A 24,759-nucleotide genomic window follows, 5' to 3' on the forward strand; every position below is an offset into this window, starting at 1 on the left:
GAAGGTTTCTGCTGGGTGGCGAGGAAGGAAGGCTGAGGCCATGAGATGCAAAGGGGAGGGCGAGGTCACAGACAAAAAAAATGACAATATGGCAAAAGCCCAGTATGTGTCCCCCCCCCCCCAGTTTCTTTCCCCCAAATTGCCAGCTGCATCACAATCAGCAGTGATGTTTTGCAATAGGAGCAAGAGCAACAAACGGTTCTACAAGTGGATCAGGGAGGGCCAGGACTGGCATTTGCTGTGCCCTTTCCTAGCGAAAAGGGCACACCAGCGCCACCCTTGCAGAGATTCCAAGGGGTGGGGGAGAGAGGCAGCCAAGCTGTTGCAGAGAAAGGAGAAGAACCAACCGTCTTACGGCATCAGCTTTTGCGGGACTATGGTCTACTTCATAAGAGGCAGAGGAATCATGGTGTGCACATTCTGGTTTCTTTTGGATCAAGGGTTGCAGGAGAGGGCTCAGGGGTTATCTTGCCTAAAATTCTGGGGCTGGGCACTGCTGTCTTTACGTGGGGAAGAATACAGTGGTACCTTGGTTTACGAACTTAATCCGTTCCGGAAGTCCATTCTTAAACCAAAGCGTTCTTAAAACTAAGGCGTGCTTTCCCATAGCAGCGTGGGACTCAATTTGCAAATTGAACACGCTCAACAGGAAGCGGAACATGTTCTGCTTCCAAGGCAAAGTTCACAAACCAAAACACCTACTTCCAGGTCTGCAGCGTTCTTAATCCAAGTTGTTCATAAAACAAGCTGTTCTTAAACCAAGGTACCAGTCTGTATACCGTTTTATTCTTAAAAAGAAGTTGCTTTCAGGGTAGGTCAGAAGAGGGTGAGGTTAGCCACGGCAGAATCTCTTACTACCAGGAACGCAAGGAACTGCCTTGTACTAAGCCCCTTGAGTCCATCTAGTGCAGTATTGATGACGCTGACTGGCAGCAGCTCTTAAGGGCTCCACACAGGGGGCCTTCCCACTCAACCCTACCTGAGAGGCCAAAGTCTGACCTTGTGGTTCTGGGGCTTGAACCAGGGGACCTCCTACAGATGTCCTACCGCCAGGCAAGAGCCCTCTTAATATTGGTATGGCTACTGATTGTTTACACAGCAGCCCATCCAGTTTACAACAAAATATCAGATGTAAGTTAAATAACAAAAAGGAAGCATTCCTCCGAAACACAAAAAAACTACCCTCCCCCTGTAAAAAGCTGTTTGCAGAAAAAATAAAAAGTTTAAAGCACACTTCAAAAGCCTGAGCAGTAAGAAGGTTTTTGAAAAGACCTCTAAATGAGCAGCATCAAATTAACTGAAACCCAGAAGGGGTATGGGGTAGGGGAAGACTCCCCCAGGGCAGCTCTTAGCTACAGGACAAAATGTTTGCATTACAGCAGGGCATCTTATTCCCACCACCACCATGCCCCACAAGAAGTCCTCTAATAATCTCTAGGGGCCCCTAAGACAAACCCACCAGCGCCTGAGATCTGTGAAACAGGCAAGAGAGGCGTGCTGCTTTCTGAATCATTTTGGCCAGCCTTGCAGACAGACACACATCAATTGGGGGGGGGGGGGTTGGCTTTTCAGTGGACCCACAAAGGAGGAGAAGGAGCACACACTCCTTTATTTCTCCACAAGCTTCCCCCAACCCCAATTCCCTGTTTAACATGCATAGCGATGCACTTCCAAGAGGACAATGGGGGTGGGGGGGAGAGAAGAGGAGGGGAGGGGAGGGGAGGGGAGGGGAGGGGAGGGGAGAGATTCTCACAAAAGACATAGCTGCTCCGAAAGGCCTGGTAACCGTTCCCTAGGGTGCGCCACCACTGCCCCCACCTCTGCAGAAAAGCTGGATGCCACAGCTGGTTGTTGTCTCCCCCATAAAAAACAACACACAATTCCCAGGGGCCTTGCAGCATTCTGGGAGAGACATCCACCGGGCCCCCAACATCCCAGCACAATTTGACCCCCACTCCCATTTGTGTGTTTACAGACACCCCTGGCTCTGAATCCAATTTTAAACTCTCTGTTCTTCCTTGGGACACCCTGAGTTTTTGCCACATGCCCGTTCCTCTGGCCCCTGCCCTCCCCCCCCTCTTTCGGGAGATGTCCCGGAATGTGCACAGCCAAAACTGGGGGGGGGAGGCTTAACTCCTGGGGGAACCCCCGTTTGTTGTTATGACACCGCCCAAACACCCAAACTTCTCCTACAAAGAGGACCCCACAACTGGTGAACTGATGCTAACACTCATTCATCATCTCAAAGTTCACCATTCATAATTATACAGAATCACAGAATTGGAAGGGTGCCAAAGGGTCATCCAGTCCAACCCCCTGCAATGCAACACAGACACACACACAGTATTTCTAAAAGCACTTTTACACCCACCCCCCCGTCAAGAGCCCCAGTAGCTCCTCCTGTTCCTTTAGAGGAGAGGCTCTCCACTCCTGATCCTAAAGAGAGTTCCCGCTAACCGTTTCTTATGTGCGAATGTTACCTGCCTCGTTTGTGTTATCATAGTGCTAATGGCTCGCACGAAAGCGAGTCAACAAAACGAAACGAATTCTGCAAATGAATAGAAATCCACGGCGAGAGGCTCCGGAGCATTAACGCTCGTCGTCCCCCCCACCCACCCACCAGACAGAAAAGGCCAACCCCGGCGAGTCAGGATGCAGTCCCGCGCTGCTTTTCCTGGTTGGCACGTGCCCGGTGGGCGCCCACCCAGCCCCACCTGCGAGGGACCCCCTGCGCCCCCCCCCGGCATCTCCCCTCCCTCGCTTCCTTCCCGCCCCCACTTCTCCCGCGGCTAACAGACCTGGCTCCACTTCCTCGGGTCTCCCCGGCTGGTTGCCCATCTCGTCCGGCTCGCTAAGGCCCCCTCGGCCGCTTCATGGGACCAGGTGGGCGGGGAGGGCGGCGGCGGCGGCGGCAGCTCTCCCCTGCGAGCGCCGGCAGAAAGGCAGCGGCTCGCTCGGGCTCGGCGGAGGCATTGTGCGCCGGGCCAGCCAGCCCGCCCTCGCTCGCTCGCTCGCTCGCTCTCTTGCGCGCGCGCCGCTTCAAGACCCGGAGGCCGCTGCTGGCCGGGGCACCGCGGCGGATCGCTCCCGGCAGCGGCAGCGAGCCAAGAGCCGCCGAGGTGACTCACGGCCGGGGATGGGAGGCCACGCAGCGGCGGCGGGAGAGCATTGCAAGCCGAGGAGGGGGAGGAGGGAAGCGAGGGCGCCTCCGAGAGCCAGGGGAGCGCAGCGCGCAAAAGCGCACCAAAGGCTGCAGCGGCGTGGCCAGAGCGCATTTGGAGAAGGGAGCGCAGAGGAGGGGCGCTGCCCCGAGGAGCTTGCAGTCTCGCCCCAAATTTGAACAATGCCGTTGGAAGGGACCCCGAGGACCATCTAGTCCAACCCTCTGCAATGCAGGAATAATGCAGCTGTCCCTTACGGGATCGAACCTGCAACCTTGGCGTTATCAGCACCGGGATCTAAACAGCCGAGCTATCCAGCTGATGGCTTTTCCTACAGTTTATAGGAAACATAATTATTTATTGTTTCCATCATCATTGCCATAGCAGGGGGCGCAATGGGTCAGTGCATGCAGCTGTTAGCCAGAAAGTTGGTGGCTGAATCCCACCCAGGGATGGCTGTGGGCAGGATGATGACCCACATGGTCCCTTCCAACTCTTTGATACTAGTCACCTTCTAAACCACCATTCCCCAGGAAATCCGCCACCAATATCTTCTCATAAAAGTAAAGCAAGATTTCAGTCCTCTTAGCTCTAAATAGGGTTAAATGGGAGTGCATTCTGAGACAGAGCCCAGCCCAGCATAGCTGTTGCAGTGACAAACACCAGCTCCCTCGGCCTATAGAGCGAGATGAGCGCCACAACCCCAGAGTTGTCCACGACTGGAGACCTGTCAAACAAGAATACCTAAACAGGGCCTTCAGGTCCAGCAGCAGTGTACCTCTGAATACCAGGTGCCTGGGAGCAGCAGCTCAGGGAAAAGAGCTGTGGCTTCTGTGCCTTGCTTGTGGGGTTTCCCAGAGGCATCTGGTGGGTCTCTTTCATGGGCCAACCAGATGCTGGCCAAGACAGCCTCGAAAGCCAGAGTCCCTCTCTCCAGAAATGTAAGCAATGGGGAAATTCCACTCTTTGCTCCCCACAGGCTGCAAATCACCCAACATGGCTAGAAAATGAAAACTGCTCTTTTCATTCCCAGTTTATGCCCCCAAGTGGAGCGTGTCTTTTTTGAGGGGAGCACAACACCCCTCTATGTGCCCTGCCTGCATCTCAGGAAGGGAGAATGAGGAGGCCATCTGGCTGATCCTGAAGACCCAGGGTCCCTCTTTTTCCTCCTCCTTCTCGACCTTCTTTGATGTGAGGGATTGCAGAGAAACAGAGCCTGTTGATCCCTGATGGCTGGTGGGGCAGAAGCGGGTAAGGCCTCCCTCCTAAAAAAGCGAGGGGGTCTGACAAGGCCTGGCCTTCAAAGGGGATCTCAGTGCTTGCCTGGGGCCTAATTGGAGCCTGTTCACATTTTACAGGGGGATTGAAATGCTAATTAAATTGGATGCCAACGGATCCAGGTTTTGCTGCTGGCATTTCATTACTCTATCTGCTTTGTGTTTTCGAAAGTGGCTTGCCTGCCTGCTGGTTCTCTATAGGTTCCTGAGGAGGTGGGGGTCTTCATCCAGAGTACTGTTCTGAAACATGACTCTGGCGCGACTTCCTCCGATATTTAGTGGGACAGATCCAAATTCACAAACGACACTGTCCATTTTAAACTCTCATCGTTTTTCGGTTTCTACAAATTCCTGGGCAATTCCAGGCGTGCACACACACACACACACACACACACACACACAGAGAGAGAGAGAGAGAGAGAAGGGGTATGCTATGAAAGAGTGATGGAAAGACAGACAAACACCAAGACTTCTCTCTTGACTGGGGGGGGGATCTGATGACATTCACATTTTAAAGGCACACCTGCCACATTTGCACTTTCTGAAAGGATACACAAACAGTAACGAATTTGCCCTTCTCCAAATTTTGCAGTGCATTTCCCCAGCCAAATAATGTGCAGAAAAGTGCCTATATGAGTGGAACAACAACAACTAACCACCATTCACCAGCAGGTCACAGGGCAGGTTTGCAAAGTTCAAAATTCTGAATTAAAAAAAGTTAAAACAGTTGCGGGAACAGGGAAAGCCCTGCAAACATGCATCTCGGGTGTGCCAAAATAACACAAAAAATGCATTATATTAGGGGAAACTGCTTTTCAAAAAAAATGTGCACATGGAGAGAAAATGACACTAGAACCTTGATTAATCTCCATGAGGACATTTTTTTTTTTGAAATCGCACACTTGATGAGGGAATATGGAGAACGAGGAACAGGGAGAAGTCATAACCGAGCATATTCATCCACCTCCTGCTCTTGATTAACCATGAAAAGCTGAAAGCAAGAGTTATTTTATTTCCTTTTAAGTTACTGCTGGTGTGTGTGTGTTTAAGGGGAAACGTGGTGCAGAAAACGGCAAGGTCGAATCCTCCCTGGGGCACCAGCCTTGCCTGCGTCTGCAGGAGAGTGACCTTGACGGCTGCGTTCTGATCCCGGCGTCCCAGACTGTAAATAATCAAGGCCATTCCTCCAGCTTGGGGTGGGCAAAAGAATCCTGGGTGGAATTAAGGCTGCTGCCTCCTCCCCCAGCTCTGCTGACTGGGAGTCCCCTCCTCAACTTGCTCTGGGGTCTCAAGCACTGGAAAGCGACCGCATCTCAAAAAAGGAATTTGTTTACATATTGGTTGGAGTGCTGTGCTAGGGCCTGGGAGATGGGGACTCAGGCAGGAAGCTCTCGCTCACCTTGGGCTGCCTCTCAGCCTGACCTGCCTCACAGGGTTGTTGTGGGGATAAAATGGAGAGGGTTTGAACGCCACCTCGAGCTCCTTGGACAAATGGCAGGATAAAAATGCAATTTGTTGTTTTCAATAATATACAGTCATACCTCGGGTTCACAGCATAATTATATCACACCCCTTCCTTCAAGGAGCTCAGGATGGTTGGCAAAGGCTCTTCGTATCTTCTTAGGCTCTTCATGGGAAACCTACCAGTGGGACCAAAGTGGAACAACTATCCACAAAAGCATCACTCCCTCTGGCCATGGAGGCAGAGCATAGATACAGTGGCTGGTAGCCATTGATATACTGTATACTTCTGTTGATGCAGCCTAGAATAGCATTAGCATTTTGTGCTGCTGCATCACACAGTTTACATGAGTCAGCAGTGTGATGCAGCAGTAAAATAAGCTAATTCCATTCTAGGCTGCATCAACAGAAGTTTAATGTCCAGACCAAGGGAAGTTATAGTCCCACTCTATTCTGCCTTGGCCAGACCACACTGGCATCCTGTGTCCAGTTCTGGGTGCCACAATTTAAGGATGTTGACAAGCTGGAGCATGTGCAGAGGAGGGCAACCAAGTGTCTGGAAACCAAGCCTGATGAGGAATGGTTGAAGATGCTGGGTTGGTTTAACCTGGGGGGGAAAGAGATGTGATAGCCATCTTCAAATATCTGAAGGGCTGTCGCATGGACAGAGGGAACAAGCTTGCTTTCTCCTGCTCTGGAGGGCAGGACTTGAACCAATGACTTCAAGTTGCAAGAAAGGAGATTCCGGCTAAACTTCCGGAAGAACTTTCTGACAGCGAGAGCTCTTTGACAGTGGGATGGTCTCCCTTGGGAGGTGGTGGCCTCTCCTTCCTTGGAGGTTTTTAAGCGAAGGTTGGATGGCCCTCTGTTAGGAATGCTTTAGTTGAGATTCCAGCATTGCAGGGGGTTGGACTGGATGACCCTTGGGGTCCCTTCCAACTCTTTGCTTCTATGACTCTATGACTTCTGCATGAATTTGTCCAATACTCTTTCAAAAGCAGCAACAGAAAAGCCAGGCATAGATAATAAATAAATACATAAACCAGTCATCCAGGTTTGCAGAGGAGGCAGGGCTTTGGTGGCCCACCCCACGGGCACCCCTGATCTGAGACTTACGGCTCTTGGGTCAAGGGGCAGCAGTGTTGAACTGGGGTACCGGTGCAAACCTTATCTGGAAGCTGCAGCATGTTCCCCCCCCCCCAAGGGCCGCTTCACCCTCGCTTCACTTTGCAAAAAAACATTTCAGCAAACATTTGAGGGAGCTGCATGCTAACCAAGCAGTCAGGTCTTAAACTGCTTAACAAGCACGCTAGTAAAAAAACACACAACTCTCACAAAACCTTGCACATATTTCGAAGTTAAGCTTTGAAGCTTCAGCATAAAATATTTACACCACATCAGAGGGTGGTTCAAAGAGTCTCACCCACGTTAAAATAATTAAATAAAGATTTCAAATCGAGTTATCGGATAGGTTTACGCAGCATTAGTACAGGATGCTAAAATTAAAATATGACTTTTTTTTTTAAGGGTTGTTTACTAAATATTGCAGTCATGCTAAATTGGATGAGGGTTGCTTTAGGGCAGCCTCCTGTATCCTCTGCAGAAGCTTTGGACTACAACGGCCATGAGTCTGAATCCTCTGGAGAGGGCGCCAGGTTGCAGAAGACTGGTTTAGGTCATCAGAAAAAGGAATCGGGTTTGCTGGAAAACCCAGCACCGCTAGTGAGATCTCAGGCCTCGCCTTGAGGCAAGTAATGGAAATATGGCTACCCAAGATCACCTGTTCCTAATGGGCAGGCAGTACAGCGCCCCCGGATTGGCCAGTCCTGGTATAAAGACAAGGATGCATGACTTTTGCTCACTCGGAAGGCCCTGAGAGTTGCCCACAAAAGGTGCCACCGGGCCGGTTTCCACTGGGGCCCTGTTGGCACGACAGAAAGAAAGTATGGAGATGCCCATTTATGCCAAGCGGTGTTAAAACAGCAACACCACTCAGTCCGTCTCACTCCCTGCAAACATACAGGGAGGCGGGTTTGTTTATTCTGCCAAGGCTGCTTTGCCAGAAAGCCTGTTTGTTTGCTGCCAGAGCCTTGCCTTGCCTTGGCCCTACCAGGCTAGTCAGCCAGCCTCCTAGGGAACAGGCACACAAACGCCGGGTTAGTGGGCGAGGCATGTCTGGATTGCAAGACCAGAGCCAAAAGCTTTCTAGGAGGCAGCACAGAACCCCCCGCCCCCAAACACACACAGTCATGCGCTTGAGATGCGAAGTTTGCGGCAAGGTACACGTCCCTAAGCCATACCGTTGCAATGCACATCTCTCTCTCTCTCTCTCTCTCTCTCTCTCTCTCTCTCTCTCTCTCTTTTTATTTGGACCATTTGTTGGAAGATTCAGGACAGAGAAAGGAAGCCCTTCTTCACCCAGCGCATAGTTAAACTGTGGAACTCGCTGCCGCAGGAGGCAGTGACGGCAGGGAGTGCCAAAGCGAAGGTGCTGCCGCACTAAAAAGAACAATTCCTTACAAATGCACAACGGCTGTTATGCTGCAGCTGCACTGGTGCCAGTTCCACAGAGCAAAGCGGTCGACTGGGCACATATGGGGTGCATGTGTAAGGAGATCTTGCAGGTAATTACTATGGCATTAAAGCTTTTGCAAATTGGGGCCTGCTGCATCAGATGTGCGAAGCGTTGCCCTCAGCTGATGACCTTCCACCGCCATCCATCATGTATCATCTGCAGGCCGAGAGCAGCAACAGCGAATCGCAATTGTGTTTGACAGACTGATCTCACTTCTGGGCACGGGATGAATGAGCGGGCAATTTTTGCTCCCGTTTCCATCAGATTCTCCGAGAATTCTCACCCAAGACAACATTTGCAGTCGAGCTGACTGCTGGCGCCCTCCAGTGGTTAGACTGCATAAATAACACGGGGGTGGGGAGCACAGGAAATCCTGACAGCAGAGCCCCATTGAAGACAAGCAAAAAATAAACTCCAAACGTCAATTCCTGCCGTTCTTCCCTGCTAACCAATCTCCAGTGGGAGGAAGTTCTAGGGTAGTTGTTCCACAACTTTTTTGGGGGCACCGCACACTCTTGTTTCTATAAACTCACCCCCTCCGTCCCCTAGAAAGCATTATTCAGAGTTTGCACAACGCACTTAAGGGAGGTAATAAAACAGTAAAATTCAAAACGGAAGCAACTGATTGCACATTTTTTCAAAATCCAATTAGAATTTAATTAATTCAACAACACTGACAAACTTGATCCAGCGATACCAGCTTTTTCAAAGCCTGGTAGTCATTTTTACCTCCTGCGCCGCCGCCCCCCCCACGCCTCTTAATCCCACTGCCCCCCCAAGGGAGAAGTACCACTCCCTTTGGGAACCACAGGTTTAGGAAGAAGGGCGGCACATCTTTGATAGGGTCTGCTCCCACATGAGGAAGGAGATAACATGAGACAGTTAACGGCTGGTTTTTTTTTTTGGGGGGGGTTGTTAAGACATCCACTTACTTGCACATAACACGTCATATGCCAGGCAAACACTCAAAAGGCTGGTGGTGTTCAAAGCAGCATTAACCAGTCTCCCCCCCCCCCAAAAAAAACAACAGGGCACACACACACACCCCACTCAAAGCACCTTTGACTCAGCTGCAAAAACTCAGAAAAATTTCTCCTTTCAACAGCTACCTTAGGGACATGGGCCTTACACTGAAGCCACATTCACACCATGCATTTAAAGTGCCACTTTAAAACAATCATGGTTTCCCCCCAAAGAATCCTGGGAGTTGTACTTGGTTCTGGGTGCGGAGAGTTGTCTGGAGACCTCCCCACTTCCCTTACCACACAGCTACAATTCCCAGAGTTCCCTGGGAAGAGGGATTGGCTATGAAACCACTCTGGGAATTGTACCTCTGCAATGGGGGAACAGCTCTCCTCAGCCTTAATGAACTACAACTCCCAGGATTCTTTGGGGGGAGCCATGACTGCTTAAAGTGGTATCATAGCTCTTTAGTGTGACTTCCCCCAAAGAAATTTGGGAGCTGTAGTTTGTTAAGGGGAACCCTGACTCCCAGGGCTACCATTCTCAGTCCTTCTTCACAGGGAATTCTAGGAATCGTAGTCCCAGGAGGTACCTGCTGGCAGCATTCTGCCCTGCCCTGCCCTGCCCAGCCTGATCCCCCGCATTCTCCCCATTAAATTCTCCCCCAGGTGAGCTTATCGCCGCGATGAAAAGCGAGTTGCAAGAGGGTTGCCTAAGCTTTCTGGCAGAAATCGGAGACCCCACGCCCAGCTTTCCCCACCCCTTCCCCTACCTGTGGCAGGCCGCAGCCGGTTCTCAGCCAGCTCGGAAATGGCCCCCGTGGTGATGGTCTTCTTCAGCCGGGAGCTTCCTGAGACTGCCATGATGCCTGGCTTTGTGAGCATGTCTTCACTGCTGGCTCTCTTCAGCTGCAAGAGAGGAGAGGGTCAGAGCGCTCTGGAGCTGAGATGGGAGGAAGAGGCATCAGCTTAGATTTCCCACACACCCATCCCTGCAGGGCCTTCTTAGCTGTGGCCACCAGGCAGGGCTGGATTAGCCATTAAGCAAAGTAAGCATGAGCTTAGGGCATCAAGGGAAGGAGGGCACCACATAAATTTTCCACAGTTGGATTTTTTACATTAATGGTCACAGGTTGCTCAGCTGAGCATTCATTTTCTCTGTCAAAGAAATAATAATAATAATAATAATTATTATTATTATTATTATTATTATTATTATTTTATACTGCGCTATACCAGCAGGTCTTAGGGCGGTTTACAACATTAAAAGTATATAAAAAATCCCCAAAGAATCAAGACAAGGCAGTCTTGATTATGCCTTATCTCTACTAAGTATAGAAGCAGGTGTGTTACAGAAGATTAGTTCTGAGGATCTGATCAAAGACTTTGCAATTAGAAAAAGCAGAAGAATTTTTTTCTAATATAAATAAAGTGGAAGTATATAGAAATAAACAATGTTTTCCATCTTGCTGTGAGCTTTGTTTTGAAAAAATAAAATTCAATTTTGAGGTTTATTATTGTTTCTCTTTTGACTTGGGTCAAATCTCTTAAGTGCTTAAGGCCTCTAAAGGCCTCGATCCGGCCGTGCCACTGGGCCCTGGACCACTGGGCCCTACAGGAACTGCTGAGCTCCTTCGCTACTGGCCTTTTACAGGAATGCCCCATCCTTCCCCACAGCCTAGGCTCCATTCTCAGGGCTGGGGGAACTTTTCCATCCCAAGGGCCAACTTCTGTTGTTGGGAGCCTTCCAGGGGCCGCATGCCAAAGGGAAAAGTGGGTGAGATGAAGGATGCGGCTCTTTCTTCCTCGCCCCTGCTCTAGCTTAATAAAACACCAAATTTTCACAGATTGGGCCCCATCTGAAGCAGTATGGTATCTCTTTCCGCAGTCGTGTCTTCCCCTGGAGATTTCCGGGAGCAGAACTACAATTCCCAGTTCCCTCGGAAGAGGAGTCTCCTGACAACTCTAGGCACCCACAACAACTACAGCTCCCAGGGTTCTTTGGGTGGGTGGGGGAGCCATGCCTGTTTAAAGTGGTATCAGAATGCTTTAAATGGAGAGTGCAGGTGCAGACCCTCCAAGTGCCCCTATTTTCCAGGGACAGTCCCGGATTTACAGAAGTTGTCCCGGTTTCTGATTTGACCCAGGAACGCCCCACTTTTCCTTAGGACGCCCCTATTTTCATTGGTGAAATGTTGGAGGGTATGGAGCCATGTGACCCCTGAGTCAAGGAGATAAGTAACTATGAAACTTTTAGAAGACACCTGAAAGCAGTCCTGTATGGGGAAGTTTTAAAAAAATGTTTAATGTTTTATTATGTTTTTATATATGTTGGAAGCCGCCCAGAGTGGCTGGGCCTACCCAGTCAGATGGGCTGGGAATCATCATCATCATCATCATCATCATCATCATCATCAGTGCTTTTTTCTGTGGGTATGCATACCCCTAAACATTTTGTGAATCTTTGTATTTTTGTCCATTTACTGTATTTATTCCCCCCCCCCCCGGATTTTAACTCTAAAATGGTGATTTTCTTGAGTCAAAATGAGAGTACCCCTAAACATTTTTTTAGAAAAAAGCACTGATTAATAATAATAATAATAATAATAGAATAGGATGTCCCTATTTTCATCGGAGAAATATTGGAGGGTATGTGGCCTTGGTTTAGCTACCCTTTCCTTCTCCACTCACAGCCATCAAGGACTTGACCTCATTTGCCCCCCATGATGGGGGACACCTGGAAAACTTCGATCCCACCTGACAGACCACACGGCTCTCTCTTTGAAGCAGGAGATTTAAGCATCTCTTTTCAAAAAAAAAAGGAAAGGAAAGAAATGAAATAATGATAATGAACCAAGGCTTGCTCCTCCGGAGAACGATTTCACCAAACAGCCAGAGACGCAGGAGAGGAAATAAAAAACAGGCTCCCGAGTTCTGCGGGCAGCGACGGCATCAAACCGCTCCTTCCCTTCCCATTCCTGGCCATCGCCCTCCTTTCATCTCTTGGGCCAACTCACAAAAATGTGGGGTTTGAAGGCGCAGCTGGAAGGCAGCCGCCTCTCTGGTAGCCAAGCCACTGACTGGCTGAAGGGAGCGAGACATCTGAAGGGCTTGACGTCTTTGGCAAGGCTTCTCCCACAGCTCACGGCTGGCTTTGCCTTTTTTGTGGGGTGGTGGGAGGGAGAAGAAAGGGGAGCTGAGTTCCTGACCTTTACGCTTCTGGAACGAGTCTCTGCGTAAAGCTCTGATGTCCCGTAACAATCCCCCTCTTTTGTTTTCAAGGAGCTTTTGGCCTCCGGTCGACCCAAGCTACACAATTTTATGCTTCCTGCCGCAAGCACAGGATTTACGGCCGAGCGTAGGGTTTAGCAAACGGGGCTCGGCAAGTTTCTAGACCTCAAGAGTGGAGCGGAATATCAGCCCGAAACCCACCTTGCTGAGCCGGGAGTCGAAGGCGAGGGAGGTGGATGACTTGGAGGTCTTCATGCCAACGGGGGCAGAGGGCAGAGGTTTCCCCCGTTCTGTCCCATGGCACCCCTGCTTGGAGAGGGCCGTGCTCCACGGCCTGGTGGCACCCTTCATCTTCCTTCCAGGTGGGGTGTCAGTCTGCAAAAAAGAAAGAGGGAATGAGGAAAGGGAGGCAGAGGGAAAGCTCCTGCTAATGGTTCCGGTGCTGATTTGGAACAGCTTTGCACATGCTAATTTAGATGCCATGGGGTATATAGTCCTGCATTGCAGGGGGTTAGACTAGATGACCCCCAGGGTCCCTTCCAACTCTACAATTCTATGATTCAAAATACAGAAGTAATTGTGATTATCAGAGCAGATGTGCAACACATTTCCCCCTGCACATCACCCAAAACAGGGATGGAAAAGGGTATGATTTTGAATATACTTTACACACACTAATTTAAATGTCCTCTTTTTTATTACTATTATAGTTTAGTTCTCCTTGTAAAAGGTTGGCGGCTTCTTGTGCCCACCTTTAAAGGCTGAAAACTTTTTTGTTGCATCAGGCTTATGTAGGCAATTTTAAAAAAATCCTTCCACAATCATTGACCCTTTTATGGTTTTTATTGTATGGTTTTATGTTTTGTTGCTCTAAACCGCTTAGATTTTTTTTATATACTATGGCGTAATATATAAATATTTTTAATGAATACATTTATTCTTTAAGAAAATACTTCGAGGGTTTCTTTTTCTTACAATCAGGCAGTATAGAAATCATATAGAACAAATAAAATAAAATGTATATTGCATTGGCCAAAGTTCTATATTAATGTATAATTCTTATATAAAATTTTGATTCATGTATTTCTGTTTGGCTACTACCCGTATTTGGTTGCCTTATTCCCACAGTCGAAATGGTATGTATAAATGCATTTTATTTCCTTATTTGTTGCAGGTAATACTGTACTCCACCTTCTCCTCCAGGGAGCTCAAGGTGGTGAGTACATTGCTTCCTTCCCCAATTTTATTCCCACAACAGGTAGGCTAGGCTTGGAGAGGCAGTGGCTGGCCCAAGTGAGCTTCATGGCTGAGTGGGGATTCGAACCCTAGTCCGACACGCAAACCATTGCATCACACAACCACAGAAGCAGCAGCGATTACAGTATTTGAATAGAAATACCTGCCAGCGCACCGTCATGTACCCACATGTGTATGATGTACCTGTTCATTTCTGATGCCCAGGTGCAATTTGAAGGCCACCCGCCCTGCAAAGCAGACAGTGTCTCCAGGTAGAGTAGGACATGGGGACAGCCTGCTGAGCCCCTTTCTCCACCCCACTCCCCGGCAGAGAGAGAGAACATCTGGCGCAGGCTGACGCAGCATCTGGAAGAGATATTCCAAATGTTTCTCTGATCCCTCTCTCTTCACACAGAGAACATCACAGAAGGATCACAAGAGTGATTTTCAGCTGTCACAGTTTTAGAAGCCCCCCACCCCACAATAGCCCCCCCAAACTGGAGGGACGAGAGGGCTTGAATTATTCCCAGGCACAAACTCTGCAGGCAAGGTTTGTTTTGTTTATTTATTGCTTTTCTAATCTGAGGAGGTCAAGGTCACGTGTATGGTCCTCCCCTTCCTCATTTACTCCCCACAACAACAGTGTAAGCTTCGAGACTGAGTGGCGTGTCTCCCAAGTATATGTTAACACTGTCATGTAAAGTCCTAAATGACTGGGGTCCCCAACAGTCAAAGGGTCGTCTCCTTCCATGTCAGTCTGCCTGGGGGTTAAGATCAGAGAAAGAGGCCCCCTTGGCACCACCCTCTGTGGTTTTGGGGGGGGGGTGGAGCATGGCACCAAGGCCTGGTTGAAGAGGAATGTTTTTGCCTGGTGCCTAAAAGTATACAATGAAGGCGCCATGTGAGCCTCCCTGGGGAGAGCATCCCACAAATGGGGAGCCACCACGGAAAAGGCCCCGCCACCCTCCGCACCTCTCATGGGGAGGGCACATGAAGAAGGGCCTCACAGGATGATTGCAGAGTCCGGGCTCCTTCATATGGGGAGAGGCGGTCCTTAAAAGTTCAACTTTCTGACAGTGAGAGCTGTTTGACAGTGGAACAGAAGGTGGGGGACTCTCCTTCCTTGGAATTTTTAAAGTAGAGGTCGGGCAGCCATCTGTCAAAGGTTCTTTAGTTGTGATTCTTGCACTGCAGAGGCTTGGACTAGATGACCCTTGAGGACCAACTCTATAGTTCTAAAAAGGTAAAGGTAAAGGTAAAGTTAAAGGACCCCTGACAGTTAAGTCCAGTCGCAGACAACTCTGGGGTTGCAGCGCTCATCTCGCTTTACAGGCCGAGGCAGCTGGCGTTTGTCCGCAGACAGTTTTTCCGGGTCATGCGGCCAGCATGACTGAGCCGCTTCTGGTGAAACAAGAGCAGCGCACGGAAACGGCGTTTACCTTCCCACTGGAGCGGTACCTATTTATCTACTTGCATTTTTTGGGAGTGCTTTCAAACTGCTAAGTTGGCAGGAGCTGGGACAGAGGAATGGGAGCTAACTCCGTTGCGGGGATTCAAACCGCTGCCCTTCTGATCGGCAAGCCCAAGAGGCTCAGTGGTTTAGACCACAGCACCACTCGCGTCCATGGTTCTATGAGAATCGTAATACGCTTTTAACTGGGACGGTTGTGCAACCTGCCCTGGAACCATTTGTTTCAGGGAGAGGCCTCGAAGCACAAATAATAAACGGAATAAACATATCTGCGCCCCGTCTGCCACGTATGTCTGGGCACCAGGTGCCCATCAATCCGTCATGTCTCTAGTGCTGGTGGAGGAAGGAACACCCGCTTGTCTTTTATTAAAAAGCTGCCTCTCAATTCTCTCCCACCCACTCGCCTGCCTTCAAAGGACTGGTGTTCTTGACATCCGGTACAAAAAAAACAACACATGGGTAAAGCAGAAACGGCTGGCTAATATTAGTTGCCGTGGGGCCTCTGCTGGGAGACAGCCCCTTAACCCTCTCCTGGTGCGATGCATTTGTGCTGAAAGGGACAAAGTATTGGCTGATAAGGGTTAAGGATGGGCGTCATTCTCCTTGCCGACCAGCCTCTGCAAATATTTCTGCCATATCTCTGCACAGAGCTTTTGACCAGCCAAATTCAATCACCCATGAGGCAGATGCACAGAGATTTGCCCATACAGTGGTACCTCGGGTTAAGAACTTAATTCATTCTGGAGGTCTGTTCTTAACCCGAGGTACCACTTTAGCTAATGGGGCCTCCCGCTGCCGCCGTATGATTTCTGTTCTCATCCTGAAGCAAAGTTCTTAACCCGAGGTACTATTTCTGGGTTAGCGGAGTCTGTAATCTGAAGCATCTGTAACCTGAAGCGTCTGTAACCCGAGGTACCACTGTACTCAGAGGAGGATGCCCGTCGCACCCCTGCGTGGGGCCCACTGCCTTCCAGTGAGAAGGCACACCTGCGACAGATGCAGAGCAGGCTTCTCCAAAAGGGGGCAGGTGATTTTTTTTTAGCCCTCCTCAAAAAGCAAAGCTTTTATCAGGCAGAAGAGCAAGAAGTGCCTCGAAGCTTCGGGTGGTGGTCCAAACCAAAACCCCACAGTTCTTTGACTAAAGCAAAAAGATAGACGGGTCAAAGAAAGGCTCCCGGGGGGGGGGGGGTTTTGAGGGGAAGGGGGAGGTTGTCACAGCTTCCCTACTGGGGGTTACAGAAGTCAGGAAACAGCAGCGAAACCAAGATAGGACTAGGACCTCGAAGCCTGTTGGAAACCGCAGCGTTTGAGAGATACCAACCTCCTGCCTGACTCATCTTGGTCAGACACAAGCCGGCTTGAGAGGTGGCAAAGGAAGCCAATAGATGGGGAGGATGGTTGACGGAATTGAAGATTTGTGGAACACATTTGATGGGGAACCCAAGCAGGTGCCACAGAGCCCAGTGGATTCCCTGCTCCCCGCACCCCCACCCCGCAATACACAGACCCAGGGCATGGAACACCTCCCTCATTCTCTTAGAATGGCAATGGTGCCCCCAATAGGTGCCGGAACTGAGTTCCTGTGAGTCCCCCCTGGGGGAAAAAACCCCTGGTGTGCAGTGAGCAAATCCAGCTTGGGGGTAGGGAGAATTTCACCAGCCTGGATCTCAGGGCTTCTGCCCCACAGAAAAGGCCCTGTGATGCTCCGATTTAAAAATGTTAACGAACTGGGCCACCGCAGGCATTTGACAGGTAATCGATATGCAATCAGCACTGCCGACACCCAGCAGGAAAATAGTTTCCTTAGCATGAGACAGAGAGAGAAGGGAGGGGAATGGTTGGGGGTTTCTAACAGGGAAAGCTGCAGCCCACGACTGGCTTCTGCAGCGGCTGGGAGTCTGGCACACAGACTTTAGACCTGTGGGCTAGAAGCCTCAGGTAGCTGGAGGGGAAGGGAACAAAACCCAGTCAGAACTGCCTGGCAATCCTGTAAGCACAGACTGGACTTCTCTGGAGAAAAGTGAAATATAGAGACAGTCCTATCAGCTCGGTTGGTAGAGCACGAGACTCTGAATCTCTGGGTCGTAGGCAAAAAGATTCCTGCGTTGCAGGGGGTTGGACTAGATGACCCTCGGGATCCCTTCCAACTCTGCAATTCTATGGTTCTACGGGAGCCACGGGGAACTGATAAATATTGTTATGAGTTTGGAGGGGGAGGAGGCTGTATGCACGATCCTTCCATCTCCTGGATCAAGCAGAATGGATAAGCCATTCTAGCTTCCTGCGTTGAGGCGATTGCTTCGGTGATGGGGCCATTAAGAGAGCCAAGGAAAGGGGCTCTGAGTGAGATGCAGAATGGGGGGGGGGCTTGCTAATTCTGGTTAATTAGAAGGACAAAGCCAGAGTTTGGTGTTGAGAGGCAGTGAAGTGACCGAGAAGTAAAGCATCCTAAAGACACCCTAGCCTCCGTTGTGCCGCATTCCCGAAAGGAAACACAGACCTCAGGTAAGCGCCTGGAATCCCTGCAATCTTGCACAGCTCAGAGGCCTATTTCCCATCACCCCAATGCATGTACGCGTTAATTCCCCCTGGAGCTCGATAGAAGGTGAGAGACAGCTAGAGGTCCATGTCTTCTCGGTTCCAATCAGAAAGGTAACAGAAGCTGCACAGTGGAGTTGGGGGAGCATTGGCCCTCCAGGTGCTGCCAGAGTCCAACTCCCAGCAGACAGCATTGCTGAGGGTCAGGGATCACAGAACCACAGAGTGGTAGACTCTAGCCTGACCTGCTGCAATGCAGGACTCTCAGCTAAAGCATACATGACAGGAGAGGCCACCACCTCCTGAGGGAGACCATTCCACTGTCAAACGGCTCTTGCTGTGGGAAAGTTCATCCTGATGTTTAGTCGCAATCTCCTTTCTTGCAACTTGAAGTCATTGATTCAAGTCCTGCCCTCCAGAGCAGGAGAAAACCAACATGTTACCTCTGCCATGTGACAGTCCTTGAGATATTTGAAGATCGCTGTCATATCTCCTCTCAGTCTCTACTTTACCAGACTAAACATACTCTGCTCCTTCAACCATTCCTCATCAAGCTTGGTTTCCAGGCCCTTGATCAACCTGGTCGCCCTCCTCTGCACACCTTCCAGCTTGTCAACATCCTTCTTAAATTGTGGCACCCAGAACTGGACACAGGGCTCCAGGTGGGGCCTGACCAAGGCAAAAGAGAATGGGACTATGACATGGGTAGGCAAACTAAGGCCCGGGGGCCGGATCTGGCCCAATCGCCTTCTCAATCCGGCCCAAGGACGGTCCGGGAATCAGCATGTTTTTACATGAGTAGAATGAGTGCTTTTATTTAAAATGCATCTCTGGGTTATTTGTGGGGCATAGGAATTCATTCATATTTTTTCCCCAAAATATAGTCCGGCCCCCCACAAGGTCTGAGAGACAGTGGACCAGCCCCCTGCTGAAAAAGTGTGCTGACCCCTGGACTGTGACTTCCCTTGACTTCCCTACATGAAGGAATGATGGGAGCTGGGTTTGCCAGCCTTGGCCCAACAGTTACCGGTACAAGAGTCTGCCTTTGTTAGTGCTCCAGTTTGCAATCTCATTGCAGCCTAACCCTTCTCCAGCCTTCTCCCCAGCCACACACAGAAACCAGTGAGATTCTGAACACCCCACCCTTTCTCCAAGAGGCCTTTTGCCTCCACGCAATTTACCCCCAAGGGATGGAGGCAGTTTGCCTCTCTGAATACCAGTTTCTGGGCAGTCGCACATGGGGAAAGGGTGCTCTGTTGCCCCCGGATCCTCCTCGCAGGCTTCCCATTGGGGGCATCTGGCTGGCTGCTGTGAGAACAGGATCCTGTGCTGGGAGGGGACCCTTGGGCCTGATCCTGCAGCAGCCAGGCTCTGCCCCCTCTTACTTATCTCTCAGCTGGATCTGAAACTTCACTCCACCCACCACCCTGGCTCTCTAGTTTTCCTGGCAAACGGCAGCAGTGTTGCATTCCGTGAGGGACAGAAAGGAATTGTTGTGTGCTAAGATTCGTCTAGATGCATCAGCCAGAACTCACTGACACGTGGGGAGGAGGAAGGAGTGATGGAAAGCCAACCTTTTGCAAGAAGCTCCCCCAGTTCGGTGAGCTTCTCTAGATTTATTGCTGTTTTTAAAAGTATACCTGCCATATATTTGCAGAATAACTCACAAACCCCTGGGACTTGAGCATGACACCCTGTGCAGGACAGAGTGACGAATGGGCCCTGGGGCAACGTGGGCTTAAGTGGAATGGCTATGTAATTTTCGTCGGTTATTTAAGTGTGCGAAAATTATTGTTTACGGTGCTAAAAGTAAATCCTTAGTTCTTTTCAAGCAGTATTTATTTCTATCCTACCTGCATACACCCCACACCCTTAAACAGGAAGCTGCCCTTTTAGTGAGCCAAATCCGTTGGTCTATCTAGCAAGATTCCGGTCCTCCTGGTTCTGAATTAAGGGATGGTTTAATAGGAGAGTTGGATCCTTTATTAAGCCTGGAGACTGAACCCGGACCCTGCAGCATCCAAAACATGCGCAGTCTCACAGAGTTATCTAGCTCAGCATTGTTCATCTTGCTCAGTACTGCCTAAACTGACTGGCAGCAGCTCTCCATGATTTCAAACAGGGAGTCTCAACTAGCTTGACCTGGAGATGCCGTCAGGGACAGAATGCAGAGAAAATGCTCTGCTATGGAGCTACGGCTCTTTATCATACAAAGAACTCAAGGAGGGTCGCTGCATCCAAACGCTACCTCAAAACCAACCCATCAAAATATATATTCACAGAATCTACAGTTCACGGTCTAAAAAATTGAGTGAAGCACACCCACCCACTCTACACATCTGTTGCATCTTCTACACAGCATAGGCTGATGCAGACAACTCAAAACACACGTGGGGGGAATAAATGCTTCTACCTAGCACCAGCCCAATCTCAAAGTGGCCGGGGAAGGATATTCCACAATTGGGGTGCCACCACTGAGAAGGCCCCGTCGTAATACATGGCACGCTGCACTACGTACCTGACCTCCCACCGACCTGTTTGGTGCTGCATACCTGGAGGAAGCAGGGTAGGGGTGAGGCTCCTGCTGGCACACTTGAACTGTACTGCACTGCCATTGCATCGCTCGTACCCATCTCCACCCTGGGATGCAGCAGCGACTCAGGTGGCAGGAGGTCTGGCAAGCCTGCCCACAAGAGAAAAACGCTACACAAACCTACACAAACACTTATCCCAGTAGCCGCTGCAATATCCCACAGCAATTACTTCTGGTTGGAGAACAGAACCGCAAATTTGGGAAGTGTGGATTACACAGAAGAGAGACATTTTTGGGTTTGCGCATTGTTTCAGGTGGGTTTGTGTTAAAATGAGAACCAAACTGAGTTATTCTCCCCCATCCCTACTCACTACACATACGAATAAAAAGTTTAAAAGTTGAGGTTTGGTCCAAGGCCACCTGGGAACCTTTGTGGGTGAATACAGGATTTGAACCCAGGTTTCTACATAATCTTAATACATTGCAAGGAAAAGGCCTCTCTCCTTCCTATTCCTTTTGCGTGGAATGGACTACCTAAGATGATGGAGGAATCTTCTCAAGTGGAGGCAGGATGACCATCTGTCAGGGATTCTTCAGCTGCGACTCCTGCATTGCAGGGGGTTGGGCTAGATGACTCTTGGGGGTCCCTTCCAAATCTAATACTCTATTATTCTGCCAATCGATCTCATCAGACGATCCCTAGAGCTCTAGGAGACATAGTGCTGAATACCAGTTGCTGGAAATCGCAAGTGGGCAGAGAGCTGCTCTTGTGCTGAGGTCCCATTTGGGGCATCTGGTTGGCCACTGTGGGGACAGGATATTGCGTTAGATGGGCCTGATCCAGCACCCAGGCTCTCTTCTGATGGTCTAATGTAATAATAAAATGCATCCAAAAACCAAAGAATGCTGGAAGGGGAAAAACTATAAAACAAAGATGATTTGAGGGGTGGGGAGGTGAATAGCCCCTCCTTCTTTCACTCAGTACAATAAGGGCATTGGAAGTACCTGGGCTGGATCAGGCCAAAGGCTCCCCTGTTCACAAGCATCCTGTTCCCCACAGTAGCCAAGCAGGCGAATTTGGGGAGCGCAACAGCCAGACGCGAAGTCACTGGATTTTCTCCTACGGTGGCTGGGAATCTTGGGGACGCTGCCCTTAAACATGGAGGCTCGTATTAGCTGCCATCTGTGGCTGACAGGAGAGGGCAGGCATTGCTGCCCACACACTTGGCAAGGAATCTGTTCATGTGCTGTGACCCGTTCAATAGCAAAGGGGATTTCCTGAAGATATTGCTGGACTCTAAATCCCATCAGCCCCCAAGCCAGCCTGGCCGGTTCCCTGTCCTGCCTGCCTTCAGTTCTGCTGCTTTTGCAATATACGCCCCCCCCCACACTTTTTCTCGCCTGCTGCCATTGGGAACGTGACAGAAGAAGTCGATTCTGCTGGATGAGGCCAGTGGCCCACCCGGGCCAGCCTCCTGTTCCCACAATGGTCAAGCAGGTGCACATAGAATCCTAGAAGTGACGTGATCCCAGAATCATGGATTTGGAAGGGACCCCGAGAGCCATCTATCCCAACCCCCGAGGTGGGCTCAAACCATCCACCTTCTGGTTAACAGCCAGACGCACTGACCCACTGCACCCCGTGGGCAGCTCACAAGCAAGCAGGACTTGGGCACCCGCTGCAGCTCTGCCCACCTGTGATTCCCAGGAAACTGCTATTCAGAAGGACTCACTACCTCCGGCCGTGGAGGCAGAGCACAGCCACTGTGGCTAGGAGACATCGATAGACTTCTCTTCCAAGAATGTGTCTCGTCCTCCTTTAAAGCCATCCAAATTGGTGGCTGCCACTGCCTCCTGCAGGAGCGAGGAGAACATGAGACTCTTCAACTGAGGGTCGTGGATGAGATGGGCTCCCAACTCTCGTTGGCCCTCGCCCAGCATGGGCAAGGACCTGGGGGTGATGGGCTCCCCCTTCCCCAAAAAAGAAACCATGGGAACTATTTATTTTGCAGACTGCTGTAGTTCATAGAATCATAGAATCCTAGAGTTGGAAGAGACCACAAGGGCCATCCAGTCCAACCCCCTGCCAAGCAGGAAACACCATCAAAGCATGCCTGACAGATGGCTGTCAAGCCTCCGCTTAAAGACCTCCAAAGAAGGAGACTCCACCACACTCCTTGGCAACAAATTCCACTGCCGAACAGCTCTCACTGTCAGGAAGTTCTTCCTAATGTTTAGGTGGAATCTTCTTTCTTGTTCAGTGGCAGAGCACCTGCTTTGCATGCAGAAGGTCCCCAGTTCAATCCCCGATGGCGCCTCCAGGTAGGGCTGGGGGAGAGGCTCCCTGCCTGAAACCCTGGAGAGACACTGCTGCCAGTCAGTGTCGGCAATACTGAGCTAGATGGGCCAATGGTCTGCCTCAGTATAAAGCGCCTCCCGGTGTTTGTATTTCGAATCAGCCCCTTGATTCAGAACCACAAGGGCGTTGTGCTTTGTTTTTATTTGGTCTGGCTCTGCATGAGGCAGATTCCTATCCTCTCATTTAAACCAGCTCTTCACCACAAGGCCTGGAATCTCATTTTATTTTTAGGGTAAGGGCCGTAGGTCATGGGGAGAGTGCTTGGTCTGCATGGTTCAATCCCAGGGCCAGGATTGTCCCTCCTTCTGAAACCCTGGAGCGCCGCTGCCAGCCAGTGCTGGCAATACTGAGCTTGGTGGGCCAGTGGTCTGACTCAGTAGAAGGCAGCTTCCCATGTTCAGACCAGACTATGTTTATTCAGGCAGCTCAATGTCATCTGCTGCAGACAGAATCTCTACCATCCCAGAGAAGGTTTTCCTACCCCCATCTCCCTCCTTATCAGCCACTCTCTCTGGTCCTTTCCAGGGATCGAACCTGGAACCTTCTTCCTGCAGGGCACCTGCTTCATCTCCTGAAATGAGCTAAAACTACTGCCACCTGTCTTTTCTCAGCCTTCCTCATTCCAGGCAATCCATAGCAGAGCAGCCCTAGAGAACGCTCCTGGGTTGCTGTTGCTAAGCAAACTCCAGGGGAGGGAGAAACTCAGGTGGAGCCTCCAGGTCCAGAGAGTGTGTACCCCCAGATGCTAGAGTAAAAAAGGAGTGGAAGAGGGGAGAAACGCTGCATTCATGCCCCTGGGCTTCCTAGGAGCGCTAGGCTGGCTCTGTTGGAGAGGCAAAAGCCTGGCTGAGATGGTCTGATCCAGAGATGCTTTAGACCCTCAGCCCGTCTCTGTCGCTAAGGAAACTCTGCAGAGGTGGGGAGGGCAGGGGGGGAGCAACTGACAGCAACCACAGCAGGTCCTTTAATCTGGCTAAGCACACATGCATGCACAGGAGCCTCTGCTAGATTCAGGAGACACGGGGAGGTGAAATAATATTATTTTTGCAAAGCATGTCAGCTTCTGCAAGGAAGAAGGGAAGCCACGTTCCACATCTTCTGAGGTTTCTCTCTCTCTCTCTCTCTGCCTGCAATCCAGCGGAAGGGCGCGGGAAGGTCTCGGAAAAAGCAGAAGCCGAGCAGCCTTTTTCCGGCAGGGTGCTGGCTCAAAAGGCTGGGGAGGGGAGAGAATGTACGGTCCAGCTCCCCACCACACCACCACCCCGTTGCCCCATAGGGGGCTATTTCTAAAGCATCCCGGAATCCCCACCAGCTGGCAAAACACATGGGGGGGGAGAGAGAGAGAGAGAGAGAGAGAGAGAGAGAGAGAGAAAGAAAGAAAGAAAGAAAGAAAGAGGGAGAGATGCATATCTCCATCCCTGCCGATAAGTAACATTTTAAAAATGCAGAGAGGGGGACTCACTTGTGCCGTGGGATCGCGCTCCTTGCTGCATCAACAGGAGTGCCGTCCGCCTCCAGCCTCGCCTGAGCAGCATCTGCACACCAGACTCAGAATGCAGAACTCTGTGGAGCTTCTCTGGTCGGAAAACCACATTGCAATGAAGGAGAGAGAGAGAGAGCGGCTGCTTGAGAAATGATTCACAGACGGAAGCTTACGAGGGTGGTGGTTCCATTTCTTCCCCCTCCCTTTCTTTTTTTGGCATTCAGTACACACATACACACACAGGCAGAAGGCAGCTCCCTAGCGGGCTGTGAGGAAGGGGGGTAACCAGCCAAGGAGCCTACCTGGACCGGGGGAGGTTGGGAAGGAGGGGGCAGATTTCTGCAAAGTGGAAGGGATGGACTTCTTTGTGCAGCACAGAGTTAAACTTGCTCCAGTAGGAGGCAGCAATGGCCAACTGGGATGGCTTTAAAAGAGGCAAATTTGTGGCTATTGATGGCTGAGCATGGAGGCT

The 24,759-nt window shown here is 50.4% G+C and overlaps 1 protein-coding gene across 5 annotated transcripts in view; it reads right to left on the minus strand.

Annotated features, from left to right (window-relative positions):
* SPECC1 (sperm antigen with calponin homology and coiled-coil domains 1) overlaps positions 1-24,416 on the minus strand; it is an 80,907-nt gene extending 56,491 nt beyond the window's left edge. For 4 of the 5 annotated variants that reach the window (XM_033171523.1, XM_033171524.1, XM_033171526.1 and 1 more), the window contains exon 1: positions 2,799-2,993. In XM_033171523.1, the coding sequence (XP_033027414.1) occupies positions 2,799-2,838 (40 nt within the window). In that variant the 5' untranslated portion in view covers positions 2,839-2,993. Of the gene's footprint in view, positions 1-2,798; positions 2,994-10,209; positions 10,346-12,868; positions 13,043-24,266 lie in introns of those variants that run through there. The other variant, XM_033171527.1, reaches the window with a different exon arrangement.
* Between the last annotated feature and the right edge of the window lie 343 nt (positions 24,417-24,759).

Source organism: Lacerta agilis, chromosome 15 (genome assembly GCF_009819535.1).
Source record: "Lacerta agilis isolate rLacAgi1 chromosome 15, rLacAgi1.pri, whole genome shotgun sequence".
NCBI lineage: Eukaryota > Metazoa > Chordata > Lepidosauria > Squamata > Lacertidae > Lacerta > Lacerta agilis.